This window comes from Galleria mellonella, unplaced genomic scaffold (genome assembly GCF_026898425.1).
Source record: "Galleria mellonella isolate WM207_F2 unplaced genomic scaffold, CSIRO_AGI_GalMel_v1 utg159, whole genome shotgun sequence".
Lineage (NCBI taxonomy): Eukaryota > Metazoa > Arthropoda > Insecta > Lepidoptera > Pyralidae > Galleria > Galleria mellonella.
Window position 1 is genome coordinate 532,176 of NW_026442004.1, and position 21,256 is coordinate 553,431.

A 21,256-nucleotide genomic window follows, 5' to 3' on the forward strand; every position below is an offset into this window, starting at 1 on the left:
TACAGGCAAGAATCCGTCTCAGGGGAGACGGAAATATCGTGGCAGGTGGCGGCGAGGCGGCGCGCGCGCATCCAAAATTAAAATGGCGAAGATGTCATTGCGCAGACAGTTATTCGTCGTAATGCGACCAGTTCTACAACAATTTGACAGTGAAACAGCGTATTATGTTCGAACACTACATTATTCGGAAACTTGAATGAAAGTTACAATTGTTTAGAATTTTAGATTTGCCTATGCCTACATGTGCTCTACTTATGTCTTTACACTATAAATTACTTGAATATAACGTATTGACGTATAAATATAACGGGTACGATTACAATATACAATGAAATGTTAGTAGATACCTATGACAAAAGAGCGGGAATAAATTATGGGGTTATATTATAAAACTTTGTATTTAGTTTCGAGACTTATCTATACATATAGAATGCAATGGATGCAATACTTATAAGTAAATATTTAGGAGAAATGTATAATATAACATTTCTACTTACCTAATGTGTGTTTCCTGTTTAAATTTATCTGTGCTACTCAGTAAAGCCGGGCATTCTGAAAAGTATTTTTATCAAGTTAAATAATAAAGTAATTCTATGTCCAAACTTTAGATTATGAAGTATATAGATTGGAAATGTAAAAAAAATTACCCTTAAATAAATTCAAAACATCTGTTAAATCATATTTACTGAGCAAAGCCTATTACTCACTAAACGATTACTTGAATGACGAGTGTGCATGGCAATAGTTGTTCATGCACTTAATTTTCATTTAATGTTAGACATAGACACCTATATAAATATACATTGTAAATAAACTGGCTTTAAAAAAAAAAGTAATTCAATTGATTGCCAGTTTCTCAACTGGATCTATATACCGAACTGGACGGTAGGGTAAATATAAAATTATAATGTAAAAATTTGACGTTCATAAGCGGCTAAAATGTCCTACACGAATAAATGATTTTTGAATTTTGAATTTTTGAATTTTGAAAGAAAATGTAATACCCTATATTTTAGAGCGAGATAGACAATAGGAAAATAATTTGCACAATATATGCTTGAAGCTGATTTGGCAGAGGTATGAAATACAAGCTAATTTCTAATTATTTTTAGGTTTTGAAGTGGAATTAATTTTAAGTGAATATAGTTTGTTCGAGTGAAGTGTGCTGTCTTTGAATATAAAGTAAATCAGGAAAATAAACCACTAAATTGCAATTTTTCTTACTTACGCTGTGAATATTTATACTATTAAACGCAAATTTCTAGAACAATCAGAAAGTATTTTGTACAGGAATTGATAGAAAAATATAAAATTTAATCAAATAAAATTCCAAATGTTCCCAAATCGAAATTAAAATTATAACAAATACGTGAATTTTTACTATTTTTGCAAATTTTATTCCACACAAATTCTGATCTGTCACGTGTACACATTTATAAAACACGCACACTAGTGTAATCATTCCTTGTCTCGTTTTTGTGATTGAATTGCTAGTATGTCGGTATGTCATACATTATATAAAGCCTATATATTTATCAACAAATTGTTTTCCGACAATGTTGCGTATGATACTGACTCGACTTAAATATTCTAATTGAATATTTTTAAGCCAATCCGTTCCAGCGCAATTAGGTATTATGTGGCTTCACTAGTAGTAGATATTTAGATACCCAAGTGGCAAACTAATTTACCGTAGAAGAATTTCGGTTAGCGTTCGCATGAGAAAGAACAAAACACCGGATGTTGCTATCTTATGCTTCTCGCTTATATCATCAGCGCTAACGAGTCTATGGATAGATACGTTTGTCACTTATCTATCTGGACTGACCTTGTCTAAACGTTTTCGTGAACTTATTTTTTTTTCAATGAATTTGGATAATACATAATAACATGTGTACACGGTGATTATTTAACAAAAACTGGATGTTATCAGCATGTAAATAGTGTGAGGCAATTCTCGGCGCCGGCACTAACTGAATCTGCTTCTCATAAAACTACTCCATAATCAACGACTAGTTGTAATGTGAAATCCATACAAATGGTCTTCACATTACTATTATAATAGTCATCGAATCACATTAGTGATAAAGTTTATCTAGTATTTATATGTAATGAGGCAATATAGTAGACAATATTGTACAATTTAAAGCATTGTATTATAATTTATTTTTCAAATCACATATAGATTCCGTTAAAAATTATGAACCGCCAATAAGTATAATACACCCAAACTATATAAACATTTGATTGAAACAGTTAATGCTTAATTATCTAAACAACAATTGACTTGATAAACCTGCCTTTCCCCCAGCCCCCCCCCCTCCTCTTCCCGGAACAGCCTGAGTGATAGGATTTTTAATAATAGGGACTAGCGGCCGCATCGCTAGCAATATACGCGCTCAGATCGATCTCTACGTGGTTTCCCCTGTAAACCATCGTGGTTCATTCTTATTATATTTGTGTCGATGAGCCAAATGACTTAATTTCATTCTTACCTATCATCACTTACCCATCAGCGTATACTGTTACCTTAGGTGAAATTACCATTCCATTATCAAGTACTGAAAAAGAATGGGGTGGTTCTTAGGATAAATAATAGATAAAAATCTTATTGTGCACCGATCATGTATTAACAGGTAGACTTGATGTGTATAATTCTTAATAAAGCCTAAGTAAATAATAATAATAAAAAGATATACTAATAATAATAATATAATATGAGCTATATCAATCTTTTTATAGGTAGACTATTACACTACTCACCTGCTACATATATATAATATGTATAATGTCTAGATAATATAATAAATAAACTCAACTGGAATAATGTACAACAAACACCATCATAAATTTATTAATTTAATTGTTTTATTTCATTAATGGCTAATTAAGAAAAGATAGATACCTACATCTATACATATTATATGTATAAAGTATTTACAAGGATAGCTCTGTATATAAAATGGCATATAATATATATATATATATATATATATATATATATATATATCATATATCATATAACTAATGTAAGTATTATTTCCTTACGTAAAAAATATTTAAGGAATTGGATAAATATTAGTTTAAATCTCAACCGGAATTACTGACTGGCCTTAATTAATCTAATTACCTTAAATAGCTCGCATTCCTTAGAATAAATAGATATTGACAACCGACGGGGTTTCGTTTCTAATTCTGTCTGGTTTCTGCGCTTACCGTCTGCACGTGTGGACGTATATATATATATATATCATATAACTAATGTGCTGTAAAAAATATTTAAGTTGGATAAATATTAGTTTAAATCTCAACCGGAATTACTGACTGGACCTTAGAATAAACATGTGTGCGTTCACGTGTGGACGTGTGGTGTACAAGCGACCACATGTGTGCGCCAAACAAATATGGCGGCGCGCGTAGCCAATGACAATGCGACATGCTGTCTTGAACCCACATGCTATCTTATATTGCTATTGATTGCTATTTACAGTCTTTATTAATTGCCTATTTAATATCATTCTATTATTAAGATCGTTGTTGTATGTTGGACAAGTCAAGTTATTCTTATTTTGTAATTTTTATTTATTCTTTATTGAACACATCACAAAAAAATTTTTGATCCAAAAGCCGGACTTAATATCAGAATATCTTATTCATATATATTTTCTATTGGATGAACCTATTAAATATATTTATATCTAAGTTTCTTGTGCTTATGAAGTCAGTATTAAGTAAGTAATATAATTATTTATTATAAAAATTTATCATACCTGAATAAGAATAACTTTATTCGCTTAAACGAAATTGGCTTATGGTACAATATAGCTATGACCTCACACTAGGCATAGTCTGTCTCGTGAAAATCAAAGCAAATATTTTACAATTGTGGTGCGGCGATATGTAAATATAAGATATAAATATAAATAAATATAGACCTATTAGCTTATAGCTATTAGACTGTAAAAACTGTTCACACGATTAGAATCAACTGTATTGCTTTGATAATTATTTTCGCTAAAATACCTACTTCAAAAATTTGTTTTTGTTATTCACACTTCTCTATATACTTAAAAATTAATAATATTTAAATACTACTTCGGCCTCAGCAAAATATAAAATAAATTTATTTTTACCGCTAGAAAACAGAAACACTCAATCGAGTCTATCGCACGCATGGAAAAGAACGTAAACACTACGTCTGGCGAGTCATTGTCTTTGATACGAGCGGTGGATTCTGTTTCTTGAGCATATAAAAATAAAGATCATTTTGCCATATTATGGTAAAATATTTAGAGATCAGAATCAATTGCATCTTGCCCTGAGGCCATGACTTTCATTTTTCTCTACACTATAAAAGTTGAATTAAAAATGGTAGTCTAAAATTACCCTTGGCAATTTAGTTAACATTGTACTATTTACCTACTTGATTAAAATAAGTTGTTAACTACTTAAGCTACTTAACTAGTCAAGTTATTACAGTATTAATTTTTCTCCAATTTAGTACCTAAAATACATTGTCAATTTAATATAGATATGGCCAATATGGCCCTTTACAGCATGTAATTTAAATTAATATTTCCGAAGATATTACAGATTTAAAATGCAGGGACATAGCGGTACGCCGGCCCGGCCGGCGACGCGTGTCTATAAGTACCGCGTCGAAGACCACGCTTCGCTCTATAGCACTTTATCATGTTTGTATTTTCTAATGACAAAAAAGCTGTAAACGTTGTTTATAAGGACATTCTGTAGTAGGTCGATATATTTAGTATCAGCATTGCACCCGTGCGAAGCCGGGGCGGGTCGCTAGTACTTGTTTATAAGTTAAAGTTGTCGTCCCTCACTGGTATGAGATTCTCTTCCAACAAAGCAGAAACGAGCATCAATTAGTCAGCGGGAAGAGCGCTATTACTATATAGCGCTAATACTATGACAATTTACAAAGACAAAGAACTAAAACTATATAAAGTTTATATATAACCAATTATATCATATTTATACATATATAGGCATAAATCCCACCATCTAGCAGCATGGATGGTAAAGGATTCGCTATAGCAAATAAATAAAGTAATATTATATTATTTAGGTACTTACTTATACTTATGTTTTATTAGTAACCTTTATAACTTAAAGTTGAATATGTCTATTTAATCACTTAATCTTTATTTAAAGGCATTATAATCATCAATCTTCTTTTATAGAATGATCTACTAGTACTACTGAAAATTTTTCCAAATAAACAGATCATAAAACGATAATAATTTTGAGCCTAACTTGATTAACTTGACATCATAATTTGAATGATACTAGTGATTTTCTACCTCTAGATATTATACTGAATAATGATTTCAGCCTATGATAGAAGTAGAAAAATTTGTTTAAATTAACAATCATCATATTTTCACTGAAGATTTTTAAAAGAAAACACAAAGACAATCCTAATTCAATTATACCTTCTTTGCCATAAATATCTAGTCTCTACATTTATATAGTTATACTTGTAGGTATATGAAGAAGAGATGTATCTATTTCTTGCTTCTGTACTTTAAAACAATGTTTAATGTGAATCCAAAAACTTTGTACTTTTTTTCACTAAATGTAAATAAATTATTAATCAAATTTGAAACTAATTTTAATCTTAACCGATGTATATTTATATTATTTCTAAATATTTAAGAAAAATTAAAGTCATTAATGAAATTTGTGTCCGTTTTGCAGTTTGCTTCACAACTTTGCACAACATTATGTTGTAGTCATCACAAAAAACGTGGCTAAACATCATTATCTTTCACTTGAAATACGAGACTGATACGAAACTTAACCTTTTCCATTTTAGGGTTAAGCCACTCATGGCAAATTCGGCGTTTGCCTACGGTTACATGGCCCCAATTATCTCATCGAATGAATTGTGACTTTGCAAGTATTAGTACGTATCGCATTCATTTGAATTCTTTATAAACCTACATAATTGAGCACATAAATTACGTGTAATTAACGAATGCATCCAATCGATACATTTTAAATATTTCCGATCAAAATACTTCCGAAAAAAAGTGTATTGCAATTGAGTCGAACACACATTCGTTATTTGACGTTTTACGTTTGAAAAATGAATTATAGCTTAATTAGTTTTTACCCGCGTCTTCGTTTGCGTGACCGTTACGCATTATATTGATTGACCGGGTTTAAATTAGCCTTCTGCATCCCAAATGCATAATATTTGGTATGGAGAAAGATATGGAGTATTTGAAAATGACACAGGCATTAATAATAATAAAAATTCTTTAGCAACCAGGGCCCACAAAATTTTAACAATATTAATTTGCAACAACTATAAATTATTAAATCAATTTTTTTTTTAATTTGGTGTCAAGTATAATATCAACTTGATCGTGTGGTTCCGGCATAGAATAGGCCTCCCTTTTCTTTCTTGTTGGTGTCGTAAGAGGCGACTAAGAGAGAGCGAGCGATGAGCAGCAACATCTCTAAAGCCTAACTGCAGTTGCCAATCCAAGCCAAGCGTGACAACTACTGGTAAAACCTCCCAAGGAGAAGGCGTATGTTCAACTATGGACAGTTAAAAGCTGATATGAAATGATAGTATCAACGTTCGAGATAGGTGGTATAGCATTTAAAGCGCCAAAAACACAATTTACAATATTGGTAAGGATATAAAAAAAAAGAAACAGTAAAAATTAATTTTAATTGAATGTTTTATTGAATAATTGATTCGGATAAATTTTATTAAAGTAAAATAAAACATTTAATGATAATTTTATCTTAAATACCTATTACTTTCTGTTGAATGAAACCTTTTTTAGTAAGTGCATTTGTAAAAGTAACTGTAACTGTATAATTAAAATGAATTAAATGCAAAAGACGTAAATTGCTACGTAAATTCTTACGATTTTATACAACTAATTATAAATCTCGAGAAAATAATAGTAATTACTGAAATCCTATTATAAATACATATTGAACCTACAGTTAATTGATCAATATAAATAAGTAAGATCTATTTTATAAAATTGATGCTCTATTTGTAATTAAAATACCCAGTAATTATTTAGCTACAAGTTTAGTTTATAAGTACGATACTTATGCTTCTACTTTTTTCTTTACTTCTTCTTGTATTTGCTTCACCTTTTTTCTGTTTTTACTTCTTCTTTTTTCTATTATACTTCGTGGATTAGGTACATTATGAATGAATAAAAGCCAATAAAATGCCTTTAGTTATTAGTCTACTTTGAAACATGAATAGTTGAGATCATAATCTATCTATCTGACCTTTAACTGCCCAGTTATAAAATGTTTTTAAATTACAAAGATAATTTATTTCATATTTTAACAGCAGATAAGTTTTAAATACATACATAGTTTGGGTATATACCAATTCTGATACTGAGTTTAGGATTTTACTTCGTAGGAAAAAACTTGGTAAAACGTATCAAAATCGTAATGATTAATGGAAACAAAAATGCGAACTAGAATTGAACATTGAACTACTTAGCAACTGAACTATCTATCTATTCTTATATTGTAATACTAGGAGTGTCTTAATGTCAGGCCTTCACTCTAGATACATATTATACGTAATTATGTAAAACAAAACCGCAATTTACATAGCAAACTTCGTCACGTTCCGTGTTTTATTTTATTTGGGATCATGGTCGCTTACTTTTTGCATTGATCTGATATCTGTATTACGTATTCAGATTATAGTATCAAAATTGATATTAAACTTTTATTTTTATATAAAGAAAAAAAATTTTACTATCGTCTGAAGTTGTATTGTCTTTTACGCCATGCAAAAATTATCTTTCTATGATCACACATTGTACCTACTATTTAACTAGGATCTTCCTATAATAAGCTAGATACTTTTTCTTCTTAATAATATATTTTACTGTATTTCTATCATTTGAAGTTATATTTCACCTTAAGGTGGCGTATAAAAGTTAATAACCTTTCCACGATCTATTTATCTTATTGGTAGCAAAGGTGATAAGCTGGATACTTTAGTTTTTTATTGATTACATTGTTATATAAACTGTGATGTTATTTGGATTGCTGCATTACTATCATCTGAAAATGTATTGTCCCTAACGCTATATGAAAATTGCGTCAACAACGTTTCTCTTAAAATCGTTTTCTCCGAACATCACAAAAGCTTCGCCTTTCGTGTTTGCGAGAGCTATAACATAAATGGGTTTGTAATTGTTAAATGCAATTAAAATGTTCATGCTCATAAAGCTGACATTAATAATGATAAAAAGTAATTAACTAGCAATTGTTATCGTCGAATCGTAACTGTTCGTTTCTTCACGTACTATGTTTATGGGAAAATCTTTTGCCTGACTGCATGCATGAGTATTTGCTTGATTTTAATCGCTTTTATTATATTTATTTTGTATATCAATTGTAGCAAATCTACATTTGTATGTGCGAATTTATGCATATGCAATGTAATAAGTGCTTGTCCACAAATCACTGTTTGCATCATATTGTGTTGTTAATTTTGTGATAAAAAATATTTTATAATATAATTTCGTGTGATAGATATAGAGGTTGAGGTATATAATAGATTTTTGTTATGTATTTTTTATTTTACATATTAAAATACTTTTTTAAGGTGTCATATAGGTACTTTGGAAGAAGATGACTAACTATCTATTTAGTTAGTATGTAGATATGCATAGATAAAAATATAGTAATCCACCATTATGATAATTTTTGACATTATATAACATATATATAATAAATTTTGTTCGACACCTATTACTACTTGTTTAGCTGTAAAACTTTTATTTTACTTGAAACTACAAATATTTAAAGAGATTTCTTTAAAGCTTTTATATGTGATGCATGCGACTCTGCCGAAACAAAGAACTTTCAATACGATTGATAATAGATTTTCCATTTCCAGATTGGATGAGCCCCTTCGACCGCGTGGTCTGCGGTGAGTTCAATGGTATTTATCGTTTCAAATTTTTTTTATTTTAGTTTTAAGTATATTTAGTTTAAAAATAAGAAGGCATAGGTACACACGAGCGACTTTTAAACACATGTTTGTGCGATTAATGTGATGGAAATATTATTATATAAAAGAATTGTTAATAGTGAAAAAAAATAGAATCATTAATTTAACTATGATTTCTTAAAAATCATACACAATCGATTGTCAATATAGATATATTAACATGTGTTCTAAAATTGACATTAATAAAACATTTAGATAATTATCCGAAAAACATGTAAATAAACATAGAAAAACATTTTATAAAATTAAATAATAATTCATCAGCTTCATGCTGTTCCTGTAAAATCTAAAACAATCTCATATTTTCTATTATTTCTAGTAGTAGAGTAACACAGACACATTTTGTTGTTTATGCGACATGACACTATCTATAAACAATAACAATTTTTGAATTTTGTAATTATAAAGGATTATTTAACTCAGACATAAATACATCCATCTCCTATTATTGTCTTAATACCCACTAATATTTTAAACTCATCGTGTGTTTGTCGCCCGTGTGTAAAGGCCTATAGATTAATATGACTAAACGCCTTCCGTACAATTTAGTTGCAATTATTAATTTGATATGGCTTCGTCAAATTAATGCAAATAATTAAAACGTAAAGATTATGTTTCCTCAATTTATTATTGATTGACTTGATAATGACGTGCGTGTAAAACTGTGTGTCTATTTTGTTGGGTATATTTTAAAATTTTGGTATATTTAAAAAATACCTACTATAGTTGGGATCCTTGGTTCAGTATAATTGTATATACCTGCCTACTAGTGTTTTCGTATGATAAAGGAATTAATAGTCCCTAAACGATATAGTGTAACAAGAACAAAGGTAATAAGAGACTGCCTAATTATTTACTGAACTTAAACCCTTACTATAGTTTTGTAACAATTACGTATTATGGTATTACATACCTACTTGGTACCTAGTAGTACACACACATAACAAGTATCTAACCATCTTAGATATTAATGGCATTTGAAATACTAATCGTTACATCGTAATAGATAATTATGTTAGCTTTACCTGAGCATACAATTCGTTTTCTCCATTTTTTGCGGACTGACTTTTTTAGGAAGTTTTTTTTTATATACGTCAGCAACACAGCAGGAATTTCGCAATGGAAACAAATGATTTCACGGTTTTTGTACTATTGCGAAAATAATTGAAAGGGTTTATAAAGTTCCCAATGAATACAAACTTTCACCAAGAACAAAAGGCGAACAGTGGGTCAATGCCAATAAACCGAACGCATTAAGGTAAAAAATAACGGAACGTTTTAAATGATTCCGTACAATTTTATAAATATAATACTCGCCTATCGTGTTATTAAAGGTATTAATATCAGTATTTTACTGAGTTTTCTTGTGTGGGAGGGATAGTTGATGTAGGTATGATAAGTACCTACTTCTTCCACCCATAGAAAAACTTCGCAGATAGAAAATTATTTATGTCATAAATTAATTATAAGTATTATAATACAAGATGGTAATAATTTAAAATATTATGAAAGACTGCAATTTTTTTGCAAAACAGAAGTTTTTTTGCATTGACTTTGCATAGATAAGAACAATTGCATAAAACAAACATTCATGTTAGGTTTTTCTTGTATAGCATTTTCTTTTATACATCACGTTTAAAATAATGTAAGTAAAGCGAACTCCTTGCTACATTTTTATATTCTTATTGTCATTTGAAATTTATATATTTTTTAGACATATTGTTTTTATATTTTAAAAAAATACATTTTTGCTAATGTCTGTTTCTTATCTTTTCTGTAGTTTTCCATTCTAAAATCCTCTCATTGTATATTAAAAGTATTATCTCCGTTTCAGTAAGGATGTTTTACTTTTTTATGTAAATTTCTCAAAGCTGTTAAATACAGTGTTTTATAGATTTTATGTTTGTTCCAACTATAGGGAACTCTAAAGGTAGAAAATACGTATAAGACAACACTACTTTCACTCTATTTACGCGCAATATCAAAAAAGTTAACAAAGCTCTACGGCGATGTAGTTGCGCAAACCTTTGTTCAGGAACAAGCAGCCTTTGTGCTTGCTTGTTTACAAATACGGTGCGAGCCGAAGGGTTTTAAATCACAGTGTCGAAGCTTTTTAAACAAGCTTTGAACGGGCCATTGTTTTGCTGGTGCACTCACAAATTGCTTTATTACGAACGCTTTGCGACCGTTTCTCGAAAGCCGATATCGCCGAAATTGTAGTCAAAACATCGTTTGTTATCATACGGTGCACGATTGCAAAATGTACTGCACGTGGTTACCACGTAAGCGGTTTCGGTGTTTTCGTGTAAAGGTGATTTTAGACCAAGCGAAGAAATCTTTTGGTAAATATTCTAAACACAGAGGTAAATTTAATCTTCATCTGCGTTAAATGAATCAAATTAAATTAGTGAAATATAAATAAACTTTATTTGATTAAACTTGATCGCAATCATATTTTAATTATAGTTATTTATAAATTTGAAGTTGCCCGACTATTTATATTCAACAGCTCGTTGATCGCATAGTAGTAACATTACCTAGACCTGCTTTGAACTCATGAATAAAGGCTGTTATTGAGTTCGAAACTAGTCGGAAAATCCAAAAGTTAATACGTGATTAATAATTATATTACAATATGACTCACGATAGCTATTATTAATTTTGAAATTGTATTTTTTTTACTCTGTTCAAATGTGTCGAAAATCATTTACCAAGAATCCGTAAAAAACCACGATAGTCGTTATTTTTTTAGTTTTTATTTGTTGATTGTTATCAGAAATTTTTATTTATAAATAATTTAGAAATTTGATTGAATTTTATTACGAGTAAGTATTATATAGAATAGTTTAAAATAAAGCATGTGTTGTTGTAGAGATATTAAAATTTTTTAAATTTACCAATATTAGTTTGTCAATTAAATTACTAAACTTACATAATGATTACTAGTGTTAATTATTATAACAATCTTTAACAGATACATATTGATATCCTTATTAATAGCTCTTTATGCCACATATTATTTATTTAAAAGTTCCTAACATAGATAAATAAAAATGTAAAAGATAAGTTTAAATATGTATATGACATGAGCTGAATTGATTACCTCACTATTATATATATATATACAATGTTATTTATAGATAAATAAATCTTATTCTTTTAAATAAAATCACAGCGTGAAACGCGAGCTTGTTTATATGTAATTGACAGCATTGTGGAAACACGTATGGAAATATAAAACTTGTAAAACCCAACAAATCTACAACCGCGACACGTTTTAAACGCATGCAGTTAAAAAATACGTTAACATACCTAACTAGTGTTCATACAAAGTGAATGGCCTACAGGCAAATTGTACCCGTATGTAAACGCCACTTTACACTTAACGCTTTGCGCGTATCGTACAAACACGTCACTGTCAGTATGAAGTCATTACAATTGTTTTCGTATGCATAAAACTGTCTAAAAACGGATTTATAACTTAACTGCATATAACATTAATAAGCCTTTATCATCACTGTTATTACACAATAACGTAACCAACCAAACAAAACAGATTATTATAACACTTTCGGAGTTTATAAAAGACATTTTATTGCCTCATAACAATTAAGACCTAATCACTGTCAATCGTAATTTTGCCGTTACATAGTGATTGACGCTAGTTGTAAAAAAAGTTTGTCCACGAACAATAACTGTTCAGAATTGACCATAAAGTGGCGACCTTGTGGCAATAAAAATTTAACGAGCCAAACCCGTAGTGTGGTTGTATAGTAAGTACAAACACACTGCCAGATTGGTGAACGTGAGTGTCATAGAAACAGCTGGCTCCACATCTGTGCATATTCCTTGACGGCACACTCGTTTTTGGCCATTAAAAAGTAAAGAATTATAAACTATGACGACAAGGAATGATTTATATCTTGTCTTTTCTCACGAAAAACTTTCCAATTTCCTATTTTGCCATAATTTACTCAAAAGAAGAAGCTATTAATTTAATTTATAAATGGAATCTCTAGATAAGTAAAAGCAATATTTTATTATCTTGTTTTTAAAGTCAAGTTATCAAGATTTAAATAACCGCTCTATAGTTTCCAAATATCGAATATTATTAAACTGCAAAATGTAGGCAACATTCGTTGTATACATACAGCTTATCTTGCTTTATTTACTATAATGTTTTGTTATTTTTACGCGTGAACGTAGCCGAGATAAATGTCGAGTAAGACATCTCACTTACTATATACGTGGTTGTTTTAAAGAGAAATGTTTATGCAATTTTATTGGGATAGAATATCACGGTATTATATACTACTTGGTTATTTAATAGTGTAAGACAGTATCTATACACTACAATACGCCTACAGAAGTCGTTCAAGGCTGCAGTTATTGTTGCTATTTCATTAGTTACGTAACTCACTATTTTTAGACAAAAACTGTGCGGTAGGTTTGTCGACCCCTGTGACGTGACTCTGTATATTATATGGTTGACAAATAAACGAGCTTGTATGTTTTATACCTATGAATTTCTAGACTAAAAACCGTCTAGTTTAGTGACCTGGGTTGTAAAGTGTAGATTGAATCCATTGATAAATATTTAGCGATTTATAGACCCCGTGGCTGTTTTATGTAAATATCAATCAATATACAGAATTCGTGTTAAAACCTTCAAAGGATTTTACTTTATATTTTTTTATCTAGAATTGTTTTATTATGATAATTAAATCCATGAATGGATGTGCGTAATTTGCTTTAATAATTAATGAGCTAAATTTTATTATTAAACAATCGACGTCCTTATATTACAACATTTTTACTATAAGTTTCTGTTGTTAACTAGATCCAGACTTCAGAGTAAATTATTTGTAGAGAAGGGAACTTCCTGAAATAAATATTTGTCGAATTTCAACTTTTTACAAAAAATCCTATTGTTGAAAAGCGACTTCAAAAGACGATATGAAATGAAGAAACTATTGTTTTGTCTTGCAGTAAGTTAAGAATAAGAATATTTTTTATTTAAGTAATTACGAGCATTTATAATAGTGATTTTTTTATGATTCTACAGCCCATATGGTTCACCTTGTTCTATAATTAACATTTTGTGTATGACAGATAACACTATGAACGTTTTGTTTTTGCTATATGTAGATATTGTTAGTTTTACTATAATATCTTATGTATACGTGTATCGCCTTGTAAGAATGTAGGAATATAATATCCAACTACCCTATCACTAGAAATGAAATTTCCAAAAAATCTTCTTGTAACCAAAATATATTTAGATCTTATCTCATAATGTGGTATCTAAAAAAATATTTCATAGCAGACGAGCTTGCAGTTCACCGAGTCGACCAAAACTGAATATGCCAATTATAAAAAAATATATAGTTAATTCTATGCTTTTAAAATAGGAAATGTCGTATATTTTAAAGAGCGTGATAACAAATCTACGCAGGGATTATAATATTTGAATTTATCCATTATCATTAACGTCACCTGATAAGTATAGGATACATTTCTTTATATTAGAATGCAAGTCGTTCCGTTATTCAACTCATGCTTTACTTATTGTTAGTCATCGTTGCACGTTCATAATACAGATACCAAGGTGTGTATTTAAATTCAATACATACTATATCTTAAGTCGTATGTAGATACTGTATTTCCGCGATACAAGACAATCGGGCAAGTTCTGAATAGAGCAATAAATAAGTTATTTATTTATATACACTATACTTTACAAATGTACAGGATTAAATCCAAGAATCCTTTTAAAGGACTGTTTAGTTAAAGAAACAATTTATTTTTACCAAAAAAGAAAAAATGGGTCGAAGGTCAAACGATAAAAATATGTAACTAAATAATAGTCCCTTAGTAATTTGAATCCTAGACGTGCCGTCTTAGTATGGAAGATCAAAATTTTGTGCTTTTATATTTATATATCTATAGATATGTATAATTAGCTGTTTTCGGTAACTTTAGCCGCGTGAATCAATATATAAAGCATCCTATAGCTTAAGTTAGCTGAGTAGGTCCCGGCATTGAATAAGCCACTCATTTCTTTCCTGTACGTGCAGTAAGAGGCGACTGAGGGAGCTTATAGGGAGATGGGCAGCATTGTCCCTCTTAATACATCATCAAAAGCCAAACTGCGGTTGCTAACCTACTTGCCAAGAGTCATAACTACTGGAAAAACCTCCCTTATGGGGAAGGTTAAGTTAGAACATAACTTATACTCAATTTTCAATGTGATCGGGTATCAAACATACTAACATCTTAACAAACGCTCACATTTATTAGTAGAATGTCGATAGATATTTGAAATAGTATTAGCATACCTCTTTTAGATATGGGCAGACGAATTGTCTGGTGTGCATCTGTGCATTAAAATTAGATACATTTAATAGGAACTCATTGATTTTTGAGAAATGCTAATGAATATTCACGATTTAATGAAACAATTCCCTCATTGGTATACACGCTTTTGCTACGATGGAAGCATATTAATCAGTTAAATTTTCTGTCGCGAGATTTAAAAAAGTCTGGGTTTATTAGAAACATCTATAAATGTATGACTCGCCTGTGTATCAGTACCTATCACCGTTGTCGTGAAATAACAATGCACGAACAACCTTACTCCTAAGGAATGCCCATTCATGAGGAAAATATTGAACGCTGGATCTGTATAGACGTAAGCCTTTAGAAGTATGTGCATTTGTGGTGTATAAATGTTTACTGAATTAAATAATAGAGACAACTACCATGAAAAGAAATATAGTTTTTTTTTATATATGGCAATATTAAAAGAAAAAAAAAGAAAAAATTCATAATAATAAAATTTCAACTGGCCAAGCTGCCAGCATCAGGTTTAACATTAAAAAACAGAATGGCATTTGACTAGTAATGCAAGACAGTAAACTGACAAAGTTTAAAAAGGGGATGTTGTGTTATTTTTGTCATTAGGGAGGATAAATGAACAAGGAATTACGAAATATTCGCTGTTACTATAAAGAATATGGCTATTAAGCACGAAAGTAGAAGTAGTAAAAATCACTTCAATTAGACGTACATCGATGATACAGTATGCTGAAAAAAGAATAAGTTGTAGCAAGAGAGTCGGTACAAATAAATTGATATAGGTATAAGGAAACCGTGAAGAGGTTAAGTTTAAATCGAAGTAATTGATTATATTTCTCAGTCGTTAATAATAAGAGTTCATGAACAAGATCAAGATTAGAGGACAAAGAAAGACATATGAGGTGTTTTCAAATGTAGACGCCTATTGCAGATATGAGTTCATCGGGTGTAAATTTCAATTTATTAATTAATGATGTTATCTACATATTGGAATATACTACTTTTAAAGTGACAATTAATATTCAGACAAAATTTATAACTACCTTCATTGTAAGTATTATTTTAAAAAAAAATTGTAAAATTACTATGGCGTACTTATAATAGATTAATTTACTTGATTTTATTGCATTATAATCATTAATCCTATCGTAATAAGAACCTTATTATAGTATGGTACTATTGAAATCCTAAATAATTGCGATGAAAATATAAGCTGGCATTGTTCACGAACTCGAGAACGCTTAAAGAGCCTTCGCACCAGCCCGCGGCAAATCGATAAGAAACGATCGGTTATGTACCTAAAACAATTGGATTATTTGGATTCAATAAAGAGCCTTAAATACCTTTGAGAGTTAAAAGATTTTTTGTTAAAATAGTATTTTTCCTTGTAAAATATTTTTTATTGTGAATTACGAAGGTACAGATCAAAGCTTACCATAGTATGTTAACGTCAATATTATTTGTCAATTTTCCTTTAATACACTTGTCCTTAATTTTTTGACATTATGATGCAAAAATAATTGATAATTCGTTATATGGGTGCAAATTTTTTACTGACAGATTTGTAGCGTGCTACTTAGTTGTATTCTATGATGAATACTTCAGTTCTTTATCAGAGCTCTTTTTAAATAACCAAATAAAAATATTAAGCATCGGTATAAACAATCTCGAATAGAATTAATTATTTTTGTATGGTCAAGTTTCATAATAGTTTTAGTTATACTCGTAGTATTCGCCTATTTACATTATCAAGGTTACTAGAGGCCAACAGAAGCTCGTTTTACTCCAAAATAACGTAAACATAAATACAAAAGGCATTGTGCAGATCAGCGTGAAGATTCTTATTCCACTGCATTATGCTAATATCAATACTGACTCGTCTGCCAGTCCGTTTTGAATTCATTTTATCTGTCTGCCATGGTTTGAAATGGTATCTTATGGTAATTTTCTGTTCTAGACAGTTTAATATATAGTAGCAAATTAACGTTGCGACAACAAATAACGCATTAAGGTATCAATAAAATTTTCTATAGTTATATTTTGTATATTAACTAGTATATAGTCCTAACTAATGTCACTTATATAATTATAATTATTACTAATTCATTGTTATAAAATGTATAAATTTATCATGTATCAGATGTATGTTAATATTGCGGTCTTATTTCAAAATTGTGAAATGTATTTATTCATCTATATATTAAAATTAATAAATACCTAACTAAAATATGCATATTACGAAATCTTAATTGAAACTGAAAATATAATACGTAGCCTGCTATTTCTTGAGGTGCATAATTTATCCCAAAATATGTTAGCTTAGGATCCCATTTTTAGTTAACCAAACTTAAGAGAATCGCACGTAAATATTTCGCCATGAGTAAATAGCGGCCGAAACAAAACGAAAGCTAAGTGTGCGTATTACGATAACGTTAAATACCATAACACCTATGTCTATCGTTCACAAAGGGATTAAATGAAATGCGTACAATTTATATCTCTATTAACGTTGAGTATTGTTTATACACGTCTGACGACGACCTCGGGGGAAAACAGACGCTGTGAAAACGTTCGCCGCGAGATTAAAGGTAGACTTCGCCACCCGGTCCAATGTAAGTAGATCTTTTCCAAACACAGAAACTCCTTGCTTTCTTCACATTCGAGTGCCACCTTATACTGGTCTGTTTAAGTTTGTTTACAGCGGGCTCAGCGTTTCCAACCAGTTTGCATAACTCGGGGGTAGTCTCAATAAAAACAAATTGGCTCGCTGACCAGTATTGCGTACTTACACACGTACTAGGAAACCGGCGACAGGCTTGAAGGTGATTTACTGACATTTCACGCAGCTTACCGCGTGACTCAGTACGTGTTCGCAATTACACTGAAGTGTGGCATTCTTCATAGATGAAAGGGTTAGAACTAATCGAAAATTTAGTAAATTCCAAGTTTTATATGAATAATTTAATGCAAAAATGTAAGAAACATTACCAGAAGTAATAACTAATATACTCGTACTAAACAATTATGTTTCATTATATAATTTATTTTATTTTTCCTGACTACTGACCTCTAAGATATTTGTCACTAATGCTTAACGAAACCTATAAACTATAAGTTCTATGTATACCCTAAAACTTAACATACCAGGTGCTATCTACTAAGAGAGAAATTTCCTATTTATTTGCTAAAATATTAGTTGTACCCCTCATATTACTTTTTCTTAAATTATGTGATACCGGACTGGTACTATGAGTAGTAATTTAATATTATTTAGGAAACGTGACTGGAGTGACGATGTACATACTATTATTTTAATAGGTAGATCAAAAGTTTATTTCTCTTTCTCAGTAAAGAATAGACATGAGTCTATGGCTATGTATATTGTATTATAATAGAACAATGACGAGTGATATTGTATTTGAGTTTAGCTGAACTGGGTCAAGAAAAAGATCACAAAAGGCAAGAAGTATTTTAGGAATATAGCAACTACTATTTTTGGTTATGTTACCACAAATACTACTACTAATACTATGTTTACTCTAATTTAAATAAGGAACCCAAAGAATAAAATTTTATCAATTAATATACAATAGAATATAAACAAATTCAAATCCACCCCACTACGGTGTCACCTAAACACTATCATAAAGCAATCGAAATTCGAACGCTCTACGTTTAAATTGCGTGATAGGGAATAAATAAGGTAAAGGAGTGGAATTATATTACAATCGCTTAGGCTCGGTTTCTACGAGTCACGATTAATCTGTGAGATACAATCGCAGTTGGAACTCGGAACGTAAATCTCCGATACTGATCTTGATATATAACCTGTAGGGGGACTGTTTCACCTTTGCGGAATGACACAATGCTGGGGCGGGGTGTCTGTATGGTCGTATTTTGTGATAAACTGACCTACCTATTATTTTTTATGATCACCTCTTTAACATACCAACGATGTTATATTTATATAAATATTTATATATTATAATGATGTGAGAAATCTACAATAATATTATCTTACAATGACCGAAAATAATTGGCTAGTTATGCTCGTGTCTATGCCAAAGTTTCTTTCTTTATAGCCACTGAAAGTTAAACATCAGCCATTAAATCAAAGCGCAGGTTAAACAAAACAACTTTTTTATGTTATTTTAACACAGTCTAATAGTCATCAAACTAGCTTGAATGATGCCATAATTAAATACATTCGTGTGACTCAGAAATTTACATCGGCGGACGCGTACAAACAAACCATAAAGCTCATTGAGAATTTTTAAACGAAAGCTGTTGTGGCCCGCCGCAACAAGAATGCTTCACCCCGTCCAATTAAGGTGACATTTCAGCGATTTAATTGCCACAAATAAGAAATTAAAACGTAATTTTATTGTATAGACACTTAATTGACTAGAATATTTGACGCGACCGCCTTTTGAGATTGGCCGACTGGACTTATAAGTGCATCGCAAGACACTCAACTTCTGCATCAGATTTAATAATTAAGACCACTTAATAGCTCTATCCATAGCCGGTACTTTATTCTCTTTGTTCTTAATAATAATAATCTGTCGTATTTCCTAGGTTTTATAGGAATGATTGAGGATTACTTATCACTATAATAGTACCACCCACGTATAATTTCGAGTGATAATAAAAAAAATCTGTTTCTATTCACAATTTGTATGATTATATATATATATATATATATATATATATATATATATATATATATATATATATATATATATATATATATATATATATATATATATATATATATATATATATATATATATATATCAGTGATTGAATAATCACTATTAAATTAGCAACGCGTTTCTTTAGATACCTACATATACGTATTTTGGTATATTGTCCAATATTATTATTAATATTCATTACATATTAATTACAAAATTTGAATTTATGATCAGTATGCATATAAAAAAATGTAGTCTTTCCTCTATGCACCTCATTAATTTTTAATACGTCATTAATATTAATACTACGGCCGCTTTGAGAATGCTTAGGAATTTCTTAAAATATTTTTAGTTATTACTTATCTACCTACCTATACGTATTGTAATTGATAAGTAGCAGTATGGAGTTCTTCAAAAAGGCTATATTAAGATTTCTTTAGTATCGGCAACAAGCACGTGACATCCTAGTGTTGCAGGCATCTATAGGCTACAGTGACCGTTTAGAAGACTAAGAGAAAACATCACGAAGGAAAAAGATATTTCTATTTAAAAAAAAAGATTAAAAAATAACACAATCGAAAACCTCCTCCTTTTTCGAAATCGATCAAATAATATAAATAGGCCACATATCAACATAGGTTTGTACCTATGTTACTACGCACATTTTAATCAAGAGCAATCAAACGATGCTCATCGTTGTAACAGGCGCGTTACCGCTCAATAGTACGATATAAATAGTTCATGCTTACATCCTGTAATCTACATATGTAGTACATACGGTTTGATAATCGATAATGAAATAAAAATACTTTTTACTTCAATGAAGCGAGTATCGGACGCTTGGTTCATTTACATTGACGATTACGACACGACGTACTCGTATTAGATCATATTCCGCGAATTCGTGCGTTTAGATTTTTAGACGGTTTTTAATATATTTTATAATATTTAATCGATAGAAACTACTTTTGTGTCTGTTAGGCTATTTTGTTACAACTGAAGTCCCGTTTTTTTTAAATCTTAAATTTTTGAGATTACAAGTTATACAAAGCTATATATACTATATTTTCATTCTATATTAATAATAATAAACAATAAATGCAGTAGTTAGAGCATAGAATAGAAGCATAGAATAGATCACCCTTTCCTTTCCCGTGTA

General features: G+C 30.1%; 1 protein-coding gene across 4 annotated transcripts in view; it reads left to right on the forward strand.

Annotated features, from left to right (window-relative positions):
• The window catches only part of LOC113518854 (homeobox protein abdominal-A homolog), a 59,683-nt gene that overhangs the window by 7,227 nt on the left and 31,200 nt on the right, over positions 1–21,256 (forward strand). The window contains exon 2 of one of the 4 annotated variants that reach the window (XM_026903870.3): positions 8,915–8,962. In XM_026903870.3, coding sequence (XP_026759671.1) covers positions 8,915–8,962 — 48 coding nt within the window. Of the gene's footprint in view, positions 1–8,914; positions 8,975–21,256 lie in introns of all 4 variants that reach the window. The other 3 variants (XM_026903872.3, XM_026903871.3, XM_026903869.3) reach the window with 3 other exon arrangements.